Source organism: Lactuca virosa, chromosome 4, assembly GCF_052849685.1.
Source record: "Lactuca virosa cultivar CGN04683 chromosome 4, Lactuca_virosa_CGN04683_v6, whole genome shotgun sequence".
Lineage (NCBI taxonomy): Eukaryota > Viridiplantae > Streptophyta > Magnoliopsida > Asterales > Asteraceae > Lactuca > Lactuca virosa.
Window position 1 is genome coordinate 129,405,565 of NC_136429.1, and position 24,106 is coordinate 129,429,670.

General features: G+C 36.8%; 1 protein-coding gene across 3 annotated transcripts; it reads left to right on the forward strand.

Moving 5' to 3' along the window:
• Positions 1–14,410: 14,410 nt before the first annotated feature.
• LOC145107378 (uncharacterized) lies at positions 14,411–23,732 on the forward strand. 3 transcript variants are annotated; one of them, XM_079044248.1, is made up of 16 exons: positions 14,411–14,566; positions 14,664–14,715; positions 15,579–15,727; positions 17,232–17,369; positions 17,548–17,691; positions 17,934–18,074; positions 18,335–18,472; positions 18,849–18,893; positions 19,258–19,343; positions 19,692–19,806; positions 20,477–20,637; positions 20,915–21,029; positions 21,247–21,335; positions 21,443–21,530; positions 22,119–22,210; positions 22,987–23,732. In XM_079044248.1, the coding sequence occupies exons 1-16, from the start codon at positions 14,534–14,536 to the stop codon at positions 23,525–23,527; spliced, it is 2,127 nt and encodes a 708-aa protein (XP_078900374.1). In that variant the 5' UTR covers positions 14,411–14,533; the 3' UTR covers positions 23,528–23,732. The 3 variants fall into 3 exon arrangements, with proteins under 3 accessions (XP_078900374.1, XP_078900375.1, XP_078900376.1); XM_079044250.1 differs by having other exon boundaries at positions 14,419–14,566; positions 15,584–15,727; XM_079044249.1 differs by lacking the exon at positions 18,849–18,893.
• The last annotated feature ends 374 nt before the right edge of the window (positions 23,733–24,106 follow it).

Below are 24,106 nucleotides of genomic sequence, written 5' to 3' on the forward strand. Positions count from 1 at the left end.
AGACTACGAACGACACTTAGAGGTGTCGCCCGTTATTCCTCACTTAATCCAAACGAAATTGATTACCATTGATTAACGACCTGTATTTGTTTACTTGAATTGAAGGTAAGCCTAACAAACGAGGAGAAGAGGATTACAAAGTCCTGCTAATTACGTGTGTTATTTAAGGCTGTTGGTTATACGAAGGACGCGTTGGCCCATTTCACATTTGATTTAATTGGACCTTACTAGCAATGCTAATGGGCCACAGAGGCCCAATAACACATAGAAGCCATTGAGGGTCCCTTAAACATGTATTGGGTCACAGGAGGCCCAATAGACATGTGTTATTATTGTTAGGCCCAAAAGTCATGTCGATGGGCCACGAAGGCCCAATAAGCATGATTAGGATCTTTTAAGCCCAACTATTTGATTATTTACTTGTTTTAGGTATAGTATAATTGTCGAAAGTTTGATTGAACAATTGTTAAATTCGCAACGGCACGAAACTTGTCGATTGTTTATAACGATATTTGAAAATATATGTATATTTTTCATTCTATTTTTATAAGTTGTAATTTGGTATTTTTGACCCAAATATCTTAATAATTAAATAATTGACTCAAAATTTTGGTTTGACACATTCAGCCCTTTTTCTAATAAAAATGACAATTTTAGTCCCTTATAAACAAAAAGAAGACATTTTAGGCCCTTAAACCATTTTCTTGACATTTTTGACCCATAGACTTGTTTAAGTAATGTTTTTAGCTCAAAATTTACTCTTTGGCAGTTTCAGCCCCTTTAGTAGGGAGTTTTTCGTTTAAAGTCCAAGTTTTTGCAACTTTTACAATTTTGGCCCAAATTCCAAAAACTTTACATTTTTGATCCTTTTTGGAAAAAAAATCATTTTAACCCCTGAAATAGTTTTGTTTACCCCTTTTACCCCCTGTTTTGAGAGTTGTACCATTTCAGTCCCTTGAAAATCATATTTTTGCAATTTTTGGGCCTATGGGCCGAAAAGCCCAAAAATTGGCCCATTAAGCTACAAATTACATATCTAGTCCTTTGAAGAGCATGATATTCATAAAAACATTTATTTTAACTGTTTTGACTCTTTTGTTCCTTTGGAAAACCGTGAATGGCATATTTTAACCCAACTTTTGTTTATTTGACAAATATAGTCCAAAAATGAGTTTTATGTTGCAATATGTTTACTATAACTTTAGAGGGTAATTTTTCTTGACTTGTTTAGTGTAATATATCTTAGATCATGTTTGTTTTCCTTCTTGTGCCATAGATCTCGAGATTTCTTTCCTTTTTGTTACATATTTACCACATAAACACATAAAATCACACATATACACATGAAATCACACATAACATACACATACACATAGATCTACACATTTTACTTGTATTCTACCCCATAAAACTTGTGAAAACCGAAAATAGAGGGGTATGAACTCACCTTTTCTTGTTGCTTTCGATTTGAAGAAGAAAGGGAAGAGTTTGATGTTATTTTTCGGCCCTATCAAGCTTTCTTGTGTTGATTTCGAACTTAAGGAGCTTCTAAGGAGTAGATCACGAAAATTGTGTGAGTTAGGAAGAAGTTTTGATGAAATAAAGAGGCTAGGTTATGGATCTAAACAATAACTTACCAATGATGATGATTATTGTGGAATAACCTTCTTGAAAAGCTCTAAATCTCGAAAATTTGGAAGGAGAAGTGAAGAAGTTGTTGTGAGTTCTTGAGAGAAGCTTAAGTGAAATAAGTGTGTGTGTGTGTGTGTGTTGATACTCTCGGCCGAGAGTAGTAGAAGGAGAAGAGAGAGAGATGAAAGGATAGTGCATGGAAACATGTGAGATTTGCATGGAGATCCCATAGGTATTAAGGAGGTGGCTAATCCTCCTTAATCCTCTAATTTCCCTTTTTTTTTCTTCTACTTGGGCCGAGAGAGTGAAGAGAGAAAAGGATTTGGGCCTTTTGTGCTTAAGTCTCCTAATGAGAAGCCCAAGCTAATGGTTTTCGGCCCAATGGGCCCTTAAGAGGTTTTACGGCCCAACTTGTATAAAGAATGAGTTTTATGGCCCATTAGGGCTAATTAGATTTGTTATGGCCCAATGAGGCCCATTTAGATAAACTAGCCCATTTTAGGCTTATAAGGCCCAAAAGGTTAAGTTTTATGAAAGTGAGTCCAATTAGGGTCCATTTAAGGGTCCTAAGCCCAAAATAGTCAAATTGGAAGCTTATTGGTCCATTAGGCCCAATAAGGAAATCCTAATCCATATGGACTTAAACCGGGATTTTTAGGGTTTCCAACCTTTTGTTGACTATTTGAATGTTTGTATAGAGTATTTGATGGAATTTTGTGGTCATTGAATAAGCACCATACATGTTTTCAAGTTTTAACTACAATGTTATCTTTGTTAAGGGTTTTACAAAGTATCAGAATTCCCAGTTGTGACATCATCCCCCCGTTAGAGGGAATTTCGTCCCGAAAATTCTTTTTAAGGCTAGCTTTGAGAATGCGAGAATAGGTGAGGGTACTTATGCTTCATCTGGTCTTCGTGTTCCCATGTGAATTCTGGTCCGCGTTTCGCGTTCCACCGAACTTTCACAATCGGAATGCGACTTTGCTTAGTACGCTTCACTTCCCTGTCCATGATTTCGTTTGGTTCTTCGATGAACAGGAGATTCTCGTTGATTTCGATTTCTTCTAATGGAATGACGAGAGTTTCGTCGGATAAGCACTTCTTTAAATTGGAAACATGGAATACGGGGTGTACACTGCTGAACTCAGCGGGTAGCTGCAGTCTATAAGCCACTGGACCGATTCGGGCAAGAATCTCGAAGGGTCCAATGTATCGTGGGTTTAGTTTTCCCCGTTTCCCAAAACGAATCACCCCTTTCCAGGGAGAGACCTTTAACAACACCCGATCCCCGACGTTAAATTCCAAGGCCTTCGCCGCTTATCGGCGTAGCTCTTCTGTCTGTCTCGTGATGATTCCAGTCGGGCTCTGATCTGAATTATCTTCTCGGTCATTTCACGTATGATTTCTGGTCCCGTTAATGCATTGCCTGGTGTCTGTCCTCTTGCTAGCTGGGTGTCACCTACCTCAGCCCAACACAACTGTGATCTACATTTATGCCCATACAATGCCTCGAAAGGAGCAACCTTGATGCTTGAGTGATAACTGTTGTTGTACGAGAATTCGATCAAAGGCAAGTGGGTATCCCATGATCTTCCAAAGTCTATCACACATGCGCGAAGCATATCTTCTAGCTTTTGAATGGTTCGCTCGCTTTGACCATCCGTTTGTGGGTGGTAGGCAGTGCTCATGTCAAGTTGTGTTCCCATAGCTTTCTGAAGCGATTGCCAAAAGCGTGAAGTAAACCTACTATCTCTATCTGAGATGATAGATACTGGTACTCCGTGGAATCTCACGATTTCCTTGATATAGGTCCTTGTCAATCGTTCCATCTTGTATGACTCTTTTATTGGCAGGAAATGAGCGGATTTTGTAAACCTGTCAACTATTACCCATATGGTATCCAAACCATCAGTCGTCTTGGGTAGTTTGGTCACAAACTCCATAGTAATCCTTTCCCATTTCCACTCAGGAATTACTGGTTGTTGTAATAATCCCGAGGGCTTCTGATATTCTACCTTTACTTTAGCACAAGTGAGGCACTTGCTAACGTAAGTGGCAATTTCTGCCTTCATGTTAGGCCACCAATAATGTTGCTTGATATCCAAGTACATTTTATCTGAACCCGGATGGATGGAGTATCGTGTCTTGTGGGCTTCATTCATGACTACTTCTCTGAATCCCCCAAGTTTAGGGATCCAAATTCGGTTCATGAAATAATATGCTCCGTCCTCCTTCACTTCGAAATTCTTTTCCATTCCACGTAACGCTTCGCTTGTCTTGTTTTCTGTCTTCATGACATCGAACTGGGCTGCTCTGATTTGCGAGGTCAGTTGGGATTGAATGGTTATGGAGAGAGTCTTCACATGACGATTCGAGTATTCTTTTCGACTCAAGGCATCAGCTACCACGTTAGCCTTACCTGGATGGTACTTAATTTCGCACTCATAATCGTTCAGCAGCTCAACCCATCTTCGTTGCCTCATGTTTAACTCCTTTTGATTTAAAATGTGTTGGAGACTCTTGTGGTCAGTGAAGATGGTGCACTTGGTACCATAAAGGTAGTGCCTCAAAATCTTCAAGGCGAAGACCACAGCTCCCAATTCGAGATCATGGGTGGTATAATTCACCTCATGTGTCTTTAGTTGTCTGGACGTATAAGCTATCACCTTCCCACGCTACATGAGTATACAACCTAAACCCTGATTCGACGCATCGTAGTAAACTACGAAGTCCTCTGTTCCCTTTGGTAGTGATAATACCGGTTCACTGCAGAGTGCTTGCTTCAGAGTTCGGAATGCAGCTTCTTGCTTATCCGTCCATTCAAAGGGTACACCCTTTTGCGTAAGCAAGGTAAGTGGCTTGGCTGTTTTGGAGAAGTTCTGAATGAACCTCCTGTAATAGCCTGCGAGACCTAAAAATTGACGAATTTCTGTGGGTGTCGTTGGGATCGCCCATCCTTCGATGGCTTTGACCTTAGAAGGATCCACATGTATCCCTTCTTGACTAACAACATGACCTAAAAAGTTCACACTACGGAGCCAGAATTCACACTTAGAGTGTTTTGCGTATAGTTTTTCGGTTCTTAGGGTTTCTAAGATTTGCCAGAGATGTCGTCCATGCTCCTCTTCGCTTCGAGAATAGACTAGAATATCGTCGATGAAAACGATGACAAAGTTGTCGAGGAATGGTCGGCAGATTCGATTCATTAGGTCCATGAATGCGGCAGGGGCGTTCGTTAGACCGAAGGGCATTACGACAAATTCATAATGTCCATAACGAGTTCGGAAAGCGGTTTTGGGGATATCCTCTTCCCGGACTTTGAGTTGGTGGTATCCGGATCGCAGATCTATCTTAGAGAAGTAACTTGCTCCTTGGAGTTGGTCAAATAGATCGTCAATTCGCGGAAGTGGATAGCGATTTTTGATAGTGAGCTTATTTAGTTCCCTGTAGTCAATACACATCCTAAAGAAACCGTCTTTCTTCCTAACAAAGAGAACCGGAGCTCCCCAAGGTGAGAAACTGGGTCGGATGAATCCTTTGTCCAAAAGTTCGCTGAGTTGGCTGGACAGCTCTTGCATTTCCGCAGGAGCCAATCTGTAGGGCGATTTGGCGATGGGTGTAGCTCCTGGCACGAGGTCAATTCGGAACTCGACTTGTCTTTCTGGGGGTATCCCCGAAAGATCTTCAGGAAAGACATCCGGGAAATCGCAAGCGACTGGGATGTCTCGAATATTGACCTCTTCCTTGGACTTATCCACTATATGAGCCAGAAACGTAAAGTCCTTCTTTCGTAGATACTTTTGTGCCTTAATGCACGAGATAAGACGAAGGTTCGTGTTGGGTTTGTCTCCGTATATAATTAGGGTTTCGCGATTTGGGAGGTGAAAGCGAACGGCCTTCTCGTGACACATAATTTCAGCATGGTGGGGGCTTAACCAGTCCATGCCGAAAATCACATCAAAACTCCTAATGGATACAGGCATTAAGTTTATTTGAAAGACGTGATGGTTCAAGGTCAGGGTACATCCGATGTAGATTTCCCCAGTGGATTCTGTTTTCCCATTAGTCATTTCCACCGTAAAGGTTTCATTAAGCTTCTGGGGTTGTTGTTTTAACAAGTGTTTGAATCTATTACTTACAAAGATTCGTTCTGCCCCAGTATCAAATAGGATGCATGCATAAGTGTGGTTTAAGAGAAACGTACCGGTGACAACAGCGGGATCCTGAACCGCTTCTCCCTGACCCATGGTCAGCACTCTTCCTGCTCCTCCATTCCCAGGGTTGTTGATGTTGGGGCAGTTTCGACGGAAATGCCCAGTCTTTCCACATCCATAGCAGGTGTGGCTTGGTCCCGCATTATTGCCGCTATTGTTGGTGTTGTTGTTGTTGTTGTTGTTGCGGTTGTTGTTGTTGTTGTTGTTTCCTTGCTGCTGGTTCTGGGGAGGATAGGTCCTGCAATATTTTGCCGCGTGACCCTTTCGATTGCAACTGGTACAATGCATCTCCCTGCATTCGCCATTATGATGGAGACCGCACTTGTTGCACTTTGGGAGATTCCCGGAATACTGCCTAGGGGCACTTGGAGTAGCTGAGACTGGAGCATGTGGTGTGGAGGGTACTTGGGTGGCTGCAGCATTGACTGTCACTGTTTGTTGCTTCTTTGACGTCTCTGAGCCTTGTCGCCCCTTTCTCTTGTTATTCTTTCCTTTCTTGTTGTCACTCTCCTTCTTGCCTTCAGTTTCCCCTGACTTCTCGCCCTTCTTGTTGTTGTGGTCGTATAGTTTCTTGGCCAACCTCTTGGCACTGTCGAAGGTTTCGGGATTTGCAGCTATCACATTCCCTTGAATTGGGGAGGTTAATCCCCAGATGAATCGTTCGATTTTCTTTCCCTATGAAGTAATCATGCCAGGCACAACAGTGACAGTTCGCTAAACCTTGATATGTATGTATCAATGTCGGAGTTGCGGACGGTGAGATTCCATAACTCTTGCTCCATTTTCTGAATTTCGCCTCGCGGGCAGTACTCGGCCATCAGCATTTCTTTCAACTCCGTCCACGGCATGGCATTGGCTACGGGGAGAGTCATGGCCTCTACATGTCCATTCCACCAGGTGAGAGCTTGGTCAACGAATGTGCATGCAACAAACTTCACTTTCATCTCCTCGGGGCATTCGCATATCTCAAATACCGATTCCACCTTCTCAATCCATCTCTTTAGGGTTATCATTCCACCCGTGCCATTAAAGGTTCGTGTCTTGGCGTTGATGAAGTCCTTGTAAGAGCATGTCTTGGTAGGTCCTTGATTTATTCCGTTGTTCGAACTTCCAGCCCCTTGTCCATTGCCTCCACCATTGTTACCTTGGTGGATTTGCGCCATGGTTGCGGTGACCGCAGCAGATACAGCTGCTTGAAATGCAGCTGGGTTGATTTCTGGTGGGGTTGGCTCAGGGTTTCCACGGGTTGGTCGTTGAGGCATCTTTCTGTCATTGAACGGAAAGATGTTGAGTGCCTATGATTTTTGTGAGTTTGTGGTCCTATAAACTAGGTGTATTGCGTGTACTTAAGTAGTTTCACATGTTAACATACAATCATGGATACATAACACATAACAGATAACAACGTCACAATAGAACACATATATTTTTCCATTAATAATATCCATACTTTGATACATGAAAATTTGCTCGAAAGAGCATACATAAGTGGTGCAAGTTCGGCAGCGTAACGACTCTATGAGTAGTGTAGTCACTTAAACATAGAGTCGATGGTACATATCATAGATCATAGTACTAGTAGGGTAAGGCTGGTCCTAACACTCTAAGGAGCGCTCGACGGCGGCAGCGAGGTCATATACCAAAGTGTTGTGCCAACAACTGGGCCATCTCAGTCATTTCTCCAATGACTTCATCTCTTTCCTGTACGACCTGCACCGTTCGTGCTTCCATGGCGAATAGCTGTTGCCGCAGAGCGGCAATCTCAGCTTCCGGAGAACGATTCTCTCTCGCGGGATTCCCTGGTGGGGCAGGGTGGTTCTGCTGCGTCTCGCTGGTAGGTGGTGTGACGGAATCCTCGTTTGGGTCTTGTTCTTCCTCCATGTCATCATTGGTCCCATCAAACTCGTAGTCTGTGTCCGTGTACTCGTCGGGCCCAATGCCGGGTGCTCCCCCTTGATCTCCCTTGGGTTCGTCCTCGATCATTCCGTGGGCCACTAAGACCTGATGAAACTGAATGCCCTGGTGCTCTCCTTCCATGGTGACTGAGAGGGGGTATATGAATAAACTATTATTACTCCTAAGATGTTTTAATTATTATGCAAATTGAGTTGATGTTCTCTTCTTGGTGACAAAGGGGTATGTTTTTAGGTTTACCGACCATCGAGGTTTCCCCGGGGCATGTAATAGTTGTACTTCGGAGAAAATGTAGTTGATCAGGCTACATTCACCCCTTAATACAACTAGGAACAGTCCCGACTTAACCGAGATGTCAGTATTATCTTATTTGATTTGGTATTATGATCTTTTTCCTATATCGTACAAGTAGAGGTGTTTTATCGTTGTGTTTTATTTGTTTTGTTCAGAGTTGTTTTTGTCCCTCTTTGGTTTATAGTTGCATATCAATGTGTGGTTAGATATGCCAGTTCACTATAAACAGAGCTCTGATACCAACCTGTCACACCCCCGAACCAGACGGCGGAAACGTCCGAGGGCTCGCGTGACTCAAATTGAATATCATCACAATGATTATACATGAAACACAAACATAAACTTCACCATGCATTAATACATTACAGCTGACATTGTTCACATCAAGTACATTGTCTAAATATTACATATCCATAGCATAAATTGTTTGAGAGTTTTCAAAACATAACATCCTAACATACTTGGTATTACTCTTCAGCTTACCTGTTACCTGAGAATACAAGTTATTTTGAAAACGTCAACATATGGAATGTTGGTGAGTTCATAAGCAGGGTTGTTATAAAAATGTTTTGTGTAGTTTATAAAACCCAGAAAATCTGATATTTTCTGAAAAGACAATTGTTTATACCAAAGTGTGAAAATCCATAAGTTTGTGCATGAATGATTTCAAAACATGTATAAATGAGAAGTTTTGCATTATAGTTATTGAAAGTACAAGTGAATGGTGTTGATTTCCTCGAAAACCCGATGTTTTCCGATAATATAATATAATTGTTTCAAATTGTTATACCGTCACAACGAATGATTATGATTTTCCTTGATTACTCGGATAATATTGGATTCATTTATTTATGTGAGTCGTTATAACCATGCATGATAATGACTAGTTCGTCTGTCTTGGCATTCTAGCGGACGCCGGAATTGATCTTAAGATTTTGTCACCCTAGACTGGCCGAATCTAACTGTAGCGAACAGCTGAGGTGTGAGGGAGTCACCCCCGTATAGATCTATACACAAACTCTCGCTCTCCCTCCAGGAGACTTTGATTATAACTACAGACTACGAACGACACTTAGAGGTGTCGCCCGTTATTCCTCACTTAATCCAAACGAAATTGATTACCATTGATTAACGACCTGTATTTGTTTACTTGAATTGAAGGTAAGCCTAACAAACGAGGAGAAGAGGATTACAAAGTCCTGCTAATTACGTGTGTTATTTAAGGCTGTTGGTTATACGAAGGACGCGTTGGCCCATTTCACATTTGATTTAATTGGACCTTACTAGCAATGCTAATGGGCCACAGAGGCCCAATAACACATAGAAGCCATTGAGGGTCCCTTAAACATGTATTGGGTCACAGGAGGCCCAATAGACATGTGTTATTATTGTTAGGCCCAAAAGTCATGTCGATGGGCCACGAAGGCCCAATAAGCATGATTAGGATCTTTTAAGCCCAACTATTTGATTATTTACTTGTTTTAGGTATAGTATAATTGTCGAAAGTTTGATTGAACAATTGTTAAATTCGCAACGGCACGAAACTTGTCGATTGTTTATAACGATATTTGAAAATATATGTATATTTTTCATTCTATTTTTATAAGTTGTAATTTGGTATTTTTGACCCAAATATCTTAATAATTAAATAATTGACTCAAAATTTTGGTTTGACACATTCAGCCCTTTTTCTAATAAAAATGACAATTTTAGTCCCTTATAAACAAAAAGAAGACATTTTAGGCCCTTAAACCATTTTCTTGACATTTTTGACCCATAGACTTGTTTAAGTAATGTTTTTAGCTCAAAATTTACTCTTTGGCAGTTTCAGCCCCTTTAGTAGGGAGTTTTTCGTTTAAAGTCCAAGTTTTTGCAACTTTTACAATTTTGGCCCAAATTCCAAAAACTTTACATTTTTGATCCTTTTTGGAAAAAAAATCATTTTAACCCCTGAAATAGTTTTGTTTACCCCTTTTACCCCCTGTTTTGAGAGTTGTACCATTTCAGTCCCTTGAAAATCATATTTTTGCAATTTTTGGGCCTATGGGCCGAAAAGCCCAAAAATTGGCCCATTAAGCTACAAATTACATATCTAGTCCTTTGAAGAGCATATATTCATAAAAACATTTATTTTAACTGTTTTGACTCTTTTGTTCCTTTGGAAAACCGTGAATGGCAATTTTTAACCCAACTTTTGTTTATTTGACAAATATAGTCCAAAAATGAGTTTTATGTTGCAATATGTTTATTATAACTTTAGAGGGTAATTTTTCTTGACTTGTTTAGTGTAATATATCTTAGATCATGTTTGTTTTCCTTCTTGTGCCATAGATCTCGAGATTTCTTTCCTTTTTGTTACATATTTACCACATAAACACATAAAGTCACACATATACACATGAAATCACACATAACATACACATACACATAGATCTACACATTTTACTTGTATTCTACCCCACAAAACTTGTGAAAACCGAAAATAGAGGGGTATGAACTCACCTTTTCTTGTTGTTTTCGATTTGAAGAAGAAAGGGAAGAGTTTGATGTTATTTTTCGGCCCTATCAAGCTTTCTTGTGTTGATTTCGAACTTAAGGAGCTTCTAAGGAGTAGATCACGAAAATTGTGTGAGTTAGGAAGAAGTTTTGATGAAATAAAGAGGCTAGGTTATGGATCTAAACAATAACTTACCAATGATGATGATTATTGTGGAATAACCTTCTTGAAAAGCTCTAAATCTCGAAAATTTGGAAGGAGAAGTGAAGAAGTTGTTGTGAGTTCTTGAGAGAAGCTTAAGTGAAATAGGTGTGTCTGTGTGTGTGTTGATACTTTCGGCCGAGAGTAGTAGAAGGAGAAGAGAGAGAGATGAAAGGATAGTGCATGGAAACATGTGAGATTTGCATGGAGATCCCATAGGTATTAAGGAGGTGGCTAATCCTCCTTAATCCTCTAATTTCCCTTTTTTTTTCTTCTACTTGGGCCGAGAGAGAGAAGAGAGAAAAGGATTTGGGCCTTTTGTGCTTAAGTCTCCTAATGAGAATCCCAAGCTAATGGTTTTCGGCTCAATGGGCCCTTAAGAGGTTTTACGGCCCAACTTGTATAAAGAATGAGTTTTATGGCCCATTAGGGCTAATTAGATTTGTTATGGCCCAATGAGGCCCATTTAGATAAACTAGCCCATTTTAGGCTTATAAGGCCCAAAAAGGTTAAGTTTTATGAAAGTGGGTCCAATTAGGGTCCATTTAAGGGTCCTAAGCCCAAAATAGTCAAATTGGAAGCTTATTGGTCCATTAGGCCCAATAAGGAAATCCTAATCCATATGGACTTAAACCGGGATTTTTAGGGTTTCCAACTTTTTGTTGACTATTTGAATGTTTGTATAGAGTATTTGATGGAATTTTGTGGTCATTGAATAAGCACCATACATGTTTTCAAGTTTTAACTACAATGTTATCTTTGTTAAGGGTTTTACAAAGTATCAGAATTCCCAGTTGTGACAAGTTTAGTGTCAAATTGGCGTTCAACAGTGAGAAGAAATTGTTTAAAGGTAGGGAAAACATCATATTTTTGCTTTAAAGGAAATATCCACATGAATCTAGTAAAATGATCTACACACAATAGAAAATAATGGTGACCACCATATGATGTAACAGGAGCAGGACCCCAAACATCACAAAAAACAAGATCCAAAATATGATTGCTTTTAATAGTAGATGGTAATAAATGAAGTTTTGAGGACTTGCCAATAGAACATGAATCACAAGAAATACTAGAACAATTGTTTGTCAAGGGTAAACAAACCTTAGAAAACATAGACTTCAAAAGTTGAGGGTGCGGGTGGCCCAATCTTTGATGCCATGTAGTCGGAGAAGCACGAGTTGCAGAGAAGGACACTTTAGATTGCACTCTCGGAAGATTGAAGGAATAGAGACCCCCGTTACTTGGACCCATGTGGAGGATATTGTGTGTCCTTCACAAGAAAAAAGATAGAATGAAATTCAAAATAAACATTATTATCTTGACAAAATTGTTGAACAGACAGAAGATTTTGTGTAATGGCTAGGACATGTAGGACATGTTTAAGATTGAATGTTTTGGTGGGTGAATGGAAGCATGAAGAACTAATATGTAAGATAGGCAAACCTTTACTGTTGCCAACATGGAGATTATCCTCGCCATAGTAGGCTTCAGAGTTGTCAAAACTAGAGAGATTTGATGCAACATGATGACTCGATCCTGTATCTGGAAGCCAGGTACTTGAAGCTTGTGTGCGGTAATCAGCATAGTTGGCAGAAGGTGCCTGTCTCAATCTAAGTGTACTGGGGTCACGGTTTGAACATTGAGACGGTACATGCCCTATAACACACCTGTTACATGTACCAACAACAGTATTTTGATTAGATGCCCAACTAAACTGATTACGAGTACCTCCTCCTTGAATGCGATTGTTGTAGTTCCCACGTCCACGATTGTTGTTGGAGTTGCCTGGTCGACTGTTTTGAGCCCGATCACGGTTGTTCTGAGATCTATTTGTGTAGTGTGCTTGAGGTTGCTGGGAACTAAGAGGTTGCAACTGAAAACCTAACTGAGCAGCAAGCTGTTGAATTGCTTGAACTGCCTCTGTAGAGGCCGGAGACGAGATGGTTGTAGTGGCTGGTTTCCGAATGGATGTTGCTGCAGTGAAGGCTTGCGCTGGAGTAACCTCGGTGGAGGTTTTTGAGATCATATAATCATGATCTAACAGTAGAGCATGAAGATCAACCAAGGGAACGGGGACTTGATGGGCAAGGATGGTTGACTTTAGACCATTGTATTCTTCACGCAACCCAGATAGAACGAGCATAACCAAATCTTTTTCTTTCATGGGTTCGCCTATGTTGGCTAGGGCATCAGAGTATTCTTGAGCCCTAGTAAGATAGGCGGATGACGACTCATCAGGTTTCATTTGTAGCTTCAACAATTGAGTCTTCAATGTGTATTCCCTTGAAGAGGTATGAGGGGCAAAAGCACGTTCCAGAGCAAGCCATAATTCTCGAGAAGTGTTTCCTTGAACATGTTGAAAAGCACTTTCAGAGATTGTGGACATAACTATCATCCTTACGTGAGCATCATTCAAAACCCAGATTGTAAACTCAGGGTTGACTTGTGTAGTAGCTGTCGGTTCTTTGTCTTTATCAGAAGAGGGTGTAGCCACTGAGATTGTAGATGAGGGACAAGGAATGGTACCATCGATGTGGCCGAATAGATTGTTTGTTACAAGAAAGGGCTGAATCATCGTTTTCCAGTACCCGTAATTGGTTGAGGATAGTTTGAAACCAAACTTGTGTGAGTTGTGAACAGTTTTCTCAGCTTGAGTAAAAGCAACTAGAGTTGTCATCTTGTTTTGTGATTACCAGGGAACAAAAAGTAGAAGAAGATGGCAGTTGACGACTTCTGGAGGGAGAACGGCTAGTGTGGCTGCCGATTAGGTTTAGGGCTCTGATACCAAGTTAATCTTGATAATCGATGTTATATATTCATGAATACATTACAAGGGTAAATTTATATATATATATATATATATATATATATATATATATATATACACTTTACAATGTTACACTTTGATACCTTCTAGTATAATATAAAGTCTAGTCTAATAGTGGGCGACATATGGAGCGGAGACTCCGGTTTTGGCGGATGTAGCAAAAAGAGTACTCTCTCAACCAATTAGTAGCTCTTCGGCAGAGAGGAATTGTAGTATGTACTCTCATATCCATAATATCAAGCGAAATCGTTTGAATGACCAAAGAGCTGATAAACTTGTGTTTATTCACTTCAACATTAGATTTATATACCGTTTTTCAGAATCTTATAAATCTGGCCCCAACAAAAAATGGGACATGAATCCGAAAAGTGATTACACTGAAGGTTCAAGTGCTCGTTTAGAGGAAATGGTGTGAGAGAATCTTGATGATGAAGGCTTGAAGAATGAGAAAGGAAAAAGATGTAGAGATGGTGATTATGTTTTCTATTTTTATTTCCTGTTTTTTACTTTTGTGTCTTGTTTTATGTCTTGCACTTTGACTATGTATTATGTAATTATATTTCCTTTTTTTATGCACTTGGTAATCAAATATTCAAATTCAATTATGTCTTGTTGTCTGGGTTCACTCTACCGGACCACAAGGTACACCGGTCCGAAATGAGCCTACCCCTCGGTACCCGATACACTCAGTTTAGTAAACCCTAGTAAACCCGTACTCGTTTCTCGTTCCCGTACCCGAGCCTACCGCGTTTTAGGTAACTATGGTTTTGCTAATCGGTTTGAGTAGTGCCGTAGTTAATCAGAAAAAAAACTGTAATAAAAAATCATGTAAAGCTATGAGCTTTGTAAAACCCTTGATTTTTCAAGCGCGTTTGAAGTTGTTCCTCCGCAACGCATCTAACTCCCTCCTTCGAGAACCCTAGATTTATCTTTTGCTGTTCGATTATTCAAATGGGTAAATCAAGGAAGAAACCCGATTCCGAAGTACAATCCTTTTAAAATATCCTTATAATCTTCATATTCGAATGTATCTATGTATGTATGATAATCTGACAATGTTTTCTTGAAAATTCAATTTTAGGTTGATTTGGATCCCGTGGTTGTAGCTTCACCCTCCACTCCAATAGAAAATGGTAGCTTCTTCTGTTCTTGAATTTTGTTATCATGACATGTTTTTTTCTAACGTCTTATGGGTAATTTCTTTGACGTTTATCCTTAAAAATTAGGACTTTAATTCTTTCATTAATGTTAATTATGGTGGCATATCTTTCATCTTTGTTTCTTCTTTCGCCTAATACATTGTATTGTTTTTCTGGGCGGAGGCAAGAGAGCAAAAGCCTAGCCTTTTTTTTGTTTGTTTTTAGGGCAAAATAGTTGAAAAACACTTATATCTTCACCAATCACCATTTTATTGATTTAGCATCTTGACTATTCTATTTTCACGGTTACTCAGTTTTGTAAAGTGACAAAAATACAGATCATGACAAGATATTTTCACTGTTTTGTTGATTTAATCACATAAGTATTGATATTTTATCATTGAAATTATTGTTCGATGGGTAAATCGATGAAAAATAATAGTTCTATAATGGTGATAGTACTTTATAATTCTCTGTATTTTGCTAGCTCATGGTCATACCATTTTTTTTCAACAATAAAAAAAGTATACTGGTTTAGTCAGTTGAAAAGTTAGTTAAGAGGTTAAATGGATAAAATTGCAACAATACGTTGTGCTTTCCTGTATTTTGCCCTTGTCTTTTAATTCCTCTATCAGTTTAAAAAATAAATGGATCATGACTTGCTAATGCGTTAATTTATAATCTATCATATTAAAAGAACTTCTTGGTAAGTTTGTATTGGAGGAAACATTGCATACAATCCAAGATAGAAAGATTTGATTTTTTTTTTTTTGGTAAGGAGGGAGTGTTTGGTATACTTATGGAAAGAATATTGTTCTAGTTTCTTTATTTTATAAGATTTATCGTGTTTGTTGCAGAGAAGATTGCCATGAAGCAAGTTGTGAGTAGCAAGAAACAGAAGCTTGACAATGGTGACAAGGGGCAGACTGTTGAAAAAAAGAATTTTGGAATGGAGGGAGAGGAGAACACTAAGGAAGAACAACACAATTCTTCAGAAAAGAAAAAGGTTCAATTTTTTGGTGATCAATTAGTTTTTGGATACAGTTTCTGCTGGATTTGAACTCTGGTGTATGTTAATAGGGTTAAGTGTTTGTTTATGCAAAAAAGTTTCATTTTTTTTTTCAGTTTATGCCACAAATCTGATTTTTAGACGAAATATGCAATCATGTGTTATTCTAGGACCCAAGTATGCAAAAGTTTACATGTAATCGATTTGTCAGGTTGAAACATGGTTGCATTATTCGTGTCAATTGCATAAATTGGTAAAAAAAAGTGAGACATTGTTGCACAAGTTGGTAAATTAAGTGAAACATTGTTGCATAGATTGATAAAAATGTAACCTTTATAAGTGATTTTAATTGGTTGAACCATGGTTACATAATTCATGTCAATTGCATAAATATGTAATAAGAATCGAACATTGTTGCATAAAGTTGTAAAAAAAATGAAACATTGTTTAGCCTAGTATTACATAATGACAAATAAACATGAATATCATTGAGTAACAAAAGTGTAATATGTATCAAAAGTTTTCAATCATATGAGACATGACTTAATCTGGTAAGCTATATATGAATGTTTATTTTTCACTTAATGCAAAAAGAATAACTTACTAGAGAAAGTTAGAATAAGGAGACTTTGTTCATTAAGTCCTAACTTCTTACAAATTTGCCCTCATTCATCTACTTAACACTTTATATGTGTACTAAGTGAAATAATAGATGCATACTTATCTCAACTTGGTACTAGTAAATCCTAGATTTAGACATTTAGTTACTCATGTGAGCATTAAAGAGTAATTTAACATGAGGTATTCCATTATAATTTATAAATGAACATTTTTTCCTTTAGGCAATTTTAAATATAGTATGTAGGGGCCTAGGGGGTGTTTGGGATTGTGTTTTAAAACAGCTTATTGACTCTGGCTTTTTAAAAAAGTTAAAATTAGTTTTTGGCAAATGAAAATAGCCTCTTAAAATGACTTTGCACCACCATTAATAAGTCATTCTGTTGTGACTTGTTGAGATTAAATGACAAAAATACCCTTCTATTAAACCTAAAACATATGCTGTTCTCTCATCCATCTTGTTTTCTTCTTCTTCTTCTTCTTCACAACCACCGGACACCATTTTCTCTGATCTCTCCTCTTGCTCTCTTCTTCTTTGTTTCTCTTTTCTGGCAATTCTTCAATCCCTTTTCAATTTATTCGATTTTTGGTTTTGATTTGATATATTTACATGTTGATTTCTAGACTGGAATTGGTCAACTTGAGCACTTGTAATTTAAATCTATCCAAGCACCTTAAATAAGCAATCCCAAACAACCCCCTCAATAGTGGAGATATACCAATGGCAATTAAATATTTTGTTTTTGTAGCATGTGACAGTAAAACACTATGATATGGTTGAAGCAAAATATGGGATTCCATTGTATTTTCATTTATTTTCTAATTCCATGATCAATTTACTTCAATACTTTTAAAACCTGTCAATATTCTAAATGTTTTGTAGGTTGAAGTGTCTGTGTCTCTAACAATAAACTCAGCAGAAACTACAGAAGATGCAAAGAGAGCTAGAGTCTCTATTAAGTATGAGGAAGAAGACAGGGATGATAATTCCAAGGAGGATCACCAAACCCCTACAAGAAGTGTAAGGATAGTTAAGATTTCCATCAAACTGATGGATGATTTTTTTTATTGGGTTAAATGCAAGAAATAGTAATGCAGTTTCATTGATTTGCTATTTTTTGCATTTAGCCCTTTTTCTTTCATCTCAATGACATTGCATTCTTTTGGTGTTCGAATGATTGTGATTAATTGTTTTGTAGGTTGAGGTGCATGTAGCTATTAACTCAGCAGAAACTACACAAGATGCAAACAGAACTAGCATCTCTAATGAGGATGGAGATGATAACTCCAAGGAGGATCATCATCATCATCATCATCATCATCTAGAAACCCCAACGAAAAGTGTAAGTATAATTAAGATTTCCATAATGTTGATGGAATGTTTTTTCTCGTATTAAATGAAAGGAATGACAATATACTTCCATTTCTTCCTATTATAGTATTGTATATCGAAAAATCTACCCAATTTTAGCAATATCATCCAAACACAAAGCAGCTTTCACTGTTAAAATGTTGATTTTTTCCTTCCTTTAAGTGATATTGCATTGTTTAGGTGATTGAATGATTGTATTTACATGTATTGTAGGTTGAGGTGCCTCCTGCTATAGAGTCTACACCAACTACACCAGTTGCAAAGAGAGCTAGAATCTCTAATGATCATGAGGAAGAAGACAAAGATGATAATTCCAAGGAGGATCAACCACAATTAGAAACCCCAAAGAAAAGTGTGAGGATAGTTTTAAGATTTCCATCTCGGGTTAAATGCAAGACATAGCAGTGTACTTTGATTATTATAGCATCCTACTTTCATTTCACTGCTATAATTGGATAGATTTTCAAAGTATAATAGTCGTAATAAGAAAAAAAATTGGAAGTACAATGCTATATTTGGGTAGATTTTATAAAGTACCTTGTCTCATTAAAGGAAAAAAGTTGAAAAAAGCTCTAATTGGGTAGATCAGTGATTATTTGCATTCTTTTTTGTAGGTTAAGGTGCCTCAAAATATAAACTCAGTAGAAACTACACCAGATGCAAAGAGAGGTAGCATCTCTAATAAGTATGAGGAAGATGGAGATGATAATTCTAAGGAGGATCAACTGCAATTAGAATCCCCAAAGAAAAATGTAAGTCACTACATTTATTGGTATATCAGTTTGTAGAATGTTTTGGAAGGAATTGGAATCTGAATGAATTGAAATATCAAGTATGTCATGTGTTTAGTTGGCAGGAAATGGAATGGAATTCACTTTCATTTTCTAAATCTGTTAAAAGGATTTGGAATGTCAATGAATGATATATTTCTGCTCTATTGATTTTTGTAAATTATTATTGTTTGTTTTATAAGTAAGTTATAAATACTTGTAAAAATATTTAAATTACCCTTTTATTGATTTATTGTTTGTGAAACGTTTTTAAAAGTTAATACTAGTTTAGAAGAGTATTCCAGCCATTTGCACAAATGACACTCACTTCTTTTGCAAAAAATTTCTCCAATTGCAGGATATTGATGTTGAAATGTTTGATGCTTCATCATCTAAGAAAACGGTTGCTTCTAGATACTCATTTCTGCTTTGTTTAACTTAGGTGCTTGTTTCTTGTAGACTTAATGGGGACATGACTTAATCTGATAAACTATATATGAGTGTTTCTTTTTAACTTAATACACAAATAACGACATAATAGAGAAAGTAAGGAGGCTTTCCCTGATAAGTCCTAACCTTTTACAAATTTGACCTCATTAATTTCTTCTTCCATTTCCCCCATTTCTCAAATATTTTTGAACATCACATATCCAGACAACACTTTATCCATACATTACAACACTTAATGAGAAAAAAGAGAAACAATATTTCTTGCTTTCATTTGAAGGAGCTTTGATTGCATTACTAACATATGCTAAATACTGCAGGCTCAAACTTCATTAAGTTCTCAAACCCCAGGATCGAAAATTGTGCTCATGGACAACTTGAGTTTCTCAATTCAAGCAAAAGATGTGTATGAACTATGATCTTTTTCTACTTTAACTTTTGCAACCTTCTTAAATATTCATTATGCCATGCTTTCCACCCATTTTTCCTATTAAGTTCTGTATGTTCTTCAAATGTATTTGAAAATATAACAGCATACTTTGGGAAATGGAAGGAAGAAATAAACAAGGACAAATTTGTAAAATATTAGGACTTAATGGGAAAGCTTTTTTTTTTTCCTTGACTTTCTCTCTTAAGTTGTTTCTGCATCGAAATGATAAAGAAACACTGAAGTGATGTATAGCTTCTTAGATTAAGTCTTGTCCCCATTAAGATTTAAGCCTAGTAATGTTTGACAAGTAGTTTGATTTTATAGGAAAAATTTCTTCAAAAATGGTGGTGAAATTGTTGAAATCCACTTTGATATGAAAGAGGACTATTTTACGGGTCATGGGCATGTTGAATTCACCACTACTGAAGCAGCTAAAGAGGTATACACTTGTGTTTCCATGGTTTCAATAAATCCATTTGGGCTAAATTCAAAAAAATTTCAATGTACTTTCATTTGTTTGTGTATTATAGCATCCTACTCTTCTTTTTTATTTCTATTATGGCATTGTAATTTACAACTTTTTCTTAGTAAAGGCATTGTACTTTGAATAATCTATCTACCCAATTCTAGCATTTCACTTTCACTTTTTTTTCTTATTAGCACGTTTCACTTAAAAATTTCTATCCAATTAGAGAAGTGGAAATTGCTTTGTATTCGGATGACATTGCTATAATTGGATAGATTCTCAAAGGAAAGTGATATAATAGAAAGAAATGAAAGTATGATGCTATAAATATAATAAATAAATCAATGAAAGTACATTGCTATAATTGGATAGATTCTCAAAGGAAAGTGATATAATAGAAAGAAATGAAAGTATGATGCTATAAATATAATAAATAAATCAATGAAAGTACATTGCTATTTCTTGTATTTAATCCAATTCGTGGATACCCTTTTTTTTAAGGGTGCTTTTATATGCGAAGTGTAATGCTTCTTTGTATTTACCCTTTTGTTGATCATTGGTTTGTTGAAATTATTGTTCAATATCCACATAACTCTACTCACATCCTATCAAAATATTTATATAATCATCTTTCTGTATACAGGCTCTGAAACTTAACAACACATCATTATTAGATAAGCCAGTGAAGCTTGATTTGGCAACAGAAAGGGGCGAATGTGATCACCAGACAACAACTTCTCATGTCACAGGATGCAAAACTTTATTTCTTGGCAATTTAAGTTTTTCAATCGAAGAAGACGATGTGTATGCACTTTTCCCACATTACCCTTTTGCATCTTATTTATACTTTACTCTTTTTACCAATATACACAATGTACTCACATTTCTTTACCAATAATAAGAGCTTAATTACATATTTTTACGGGTAATAGAGATAAATAAATCCATAATTGCAACATTCTTACATTTCTTTACACCTACTAATTTCTTTACAGTAATGGAAATATGCAGAATGAAACATGTAAGCATTTTACATTAGGATTGACTGATTCATGATTATTATTTGGATGTGATTCTATAGGAGGGAATTCTTCAAAGATGTTGGAGAAATTGCGGGAATCCGCTTTGCCATTAGGAATGATCGATTCATGGGCTATGGGTATGTTGAGTTCACCACTGCAGAAGCTGCTCAAGAGGTATTATTTAATTATAGCATATGTTGTCAATACTTTCTTTAAATAATAGTTTTTAAAAAGAAGCACAAACTACTTTGATGTTATTAATAATAGTTCAGTGGCTAAATCGATAAAATTGTTCAAGTACCTTGTGTCATTTATATGGTCAACAAAATATAAGGGTTTTAGTCGCTACATAAAATAGTTAAGGGGCTTTTCTGTATTTTTCTATTTACAGGCTCTTAAACTAAATAACAAAGTGATATTAGACCGAAAAGTGAAACTTGATTTGGCAAGGGAACGAGGTGCATCCACTTCGGGTAGCAGGTATTCTGACCTGGAAATATTTTTTATTTTATTTTTTCAGATGAAAAAATAAATTCTGAATTAATATTATATATATATATATATATATATATATATTATGATTGTAGCTTTGAGAAATCTAACCAAAGTGGAGGACATGCTCAAGGAAGAACTTTATATGTTCGGGGATTTGATTATAGTCATGGTTTTGACAATGTATGTTTATGTTCCTCTTATATACACAAATTTCAGAAAATAGCAATGTACTTTAGTCTTTCTTTCTATATAGGCAATGTACTTTGTTTCTCACCTTTAATAGCGTACTTACATTTTTTTTTTTAAATTCATAATAGCAATATGTCATATGTAGCATATAAAGTTTACTTTATTTCTTTGTCCATAATAGCAACGTAATAGCAATATGTAATATGAAACCTATGAAATTTACATTATTTCTTACACATAATGGCAATGTATTTACATTTCTACCCCCATAATAGCTACACACTTACATTTCTTCACCCATTATAGCAACATACTTGAATTTCTAATACGGATAACAACAATATGTAATCTAACACTTGTAAGCATTTTACAAATTTCAGGTTACATATTGGTATTATTGCAATTATTGGTAAAAAAAATGAAAGTACGTTGCGATTATGGGTAAAGAAATGTAAGTACACTGCTATTATGGTAAAAGATGAAGTACATTGCTTATATGAATTAATTAAATACATTGCTATATTATCCATAATTTGCCCTTGTGAATATATTTTGGGATTAACTTGCTATTTGTTGCAGATTAGGAGTACACTTGAAAAGCATTTTGGGAAATGTGGAGAGATCTCACGTATCTCCATACCCAAAGAGTATGAGTCAGGGGCTCCTAGAGGGTTTGTAATCTTTTTGTACTTTTGGATTTTGATGTTTAAAATTATGGCAAAATACAGAAACATGCAACATACTTTCACCATTTTATCTATTTATTTAACCCTGAAACTATTATTCTTTATGGTTATTATAGTAATAGTCCAATGGCTAAATCGATAAAAAAGCAAACTTATGTGGCGAAATTGATAAAATGGTGAAAGTTGGTTATGCTTTTATGCATTTTGCCTTGATAGCAAACCATGGAACCTGGAAAAATGTTTTTTTCAATGGTAAAAAAGTGTATTTGGTTAAGTGGCTAAATTGATTTTTGGGGCCATTCAATATCACTAAACCATTTTTATTTTAACTTCATAATTTTAATTAAGATATTAAATATGATTGCGAAAAGTATTATTAGATTAATAGTTTGAATTTTTTTTACTAATACAACTAAGAGGATATAAAAACTTGATTATGGCATGGGTGACTTTTTACTCCGTTCAACACTTTCTATTTTAGGTAAAAGTAAAAATTTCATTTGGCCCGTCTGACTCAGTAGCAATAGATAATTTTCACATAAATGGGTTGAAATTTTAAACAGATAAATGAAAGTACGTTGCCATTTCTTGCATTTAGCCTAAAATTTTAATTTGAGCTATTATGCTCATTAGCAATAGATAATTCTACCCGAATTGGCTAATTATGACATAAATGAGTTGAAATTGTGACAAATAAATGAAAGTAGAATGCCATTTCTTGGATTTATTTATGAATGGATTGGTGCATTGTATTTTCTCAGGGTTGCTTTTATCGACTTTGTAGAGAGTAATGCATTCAGTCAAGCTCTCAGACTCGATAAATCTGAGATTGGAGGCTTCAAGATAATTGTTGAGGAAGCCAAAAAAAGTAGAGGTGATGTTCGTGAAGGATCTGGATATGGCGGTGCCCGTGGTGGCTCCGGTGGTGGAGGAAATGACTATGGTGGTGGTTCTGGTAGACCAGGTGGTGGCTGGCGTAGAGAAAGTGGTTCCGGTGATGGTTCTGTTAGAGTCAGTGGTGGATGGCATAGAGAAAGTGGCTCCGGTGGTGGAGGAAGTGACTATGGTGGTGGTTCTGGCAGAGCAAGTGGTGGCTGGCGTAGAGAAGGTGGCTATGGTGGTGGTGGTTCTGGTAGAGCAAGTGGTGGCTGGCACAGAGAAGGTGGCTGGCATGGAGAAGGTGGCTATAGGGGTATTTTAGGAAGAGGAAGTGGTTATGGTGGTGGTGGTGGTGGGTTTAGTAGCAGCAGCCGTGTGGGGATGTTTAGTGGCGGTAGCAGAGGTGGAGGTAGCCGGAGATGAAATGGGATATTGCAGCAACACCTTACTTGACAATGTAAAATTATTATTATTATTATTATTATTATTATTTTTTATGTATGTCTAGTAGGTGTAAAGAGTCTTCAAGGTCGAGATCCCTTAGATTTGTATCGTATTAACTTCTTGTTTTTTTAATAGACTTGATGTTAAAAAAGAACAACAATTTAAGCACCAAATTTACTACAAATTTGGTGTGTAATAAAAGCATGTCATAAGGATATGCTTACACCAAATTTTGTTTATTCCAATATTTGCATGAAATCTCGACACGCTTCAAAACAGCATTAGACCAAAAATATTAGTATTTATACCCATACTACCCATAAAATTGATAAATATAGAGATTTTTCAGAAGTTAGAAGCAGTTACCCGACAATTAGGATCGAATTAGATTTATACAATTGTTAAAGTGTATGTCCACTCCCCACTATTTGATTTGTATCAGATCAAAGTCTAAATCCCATTTGGCACCCATATAAATTCTAATTACACAAAATAATGACAGACGTGACACTAAAATCATTAACAAGAGAGACACTAAAATCATTAACAAGAGAGAGA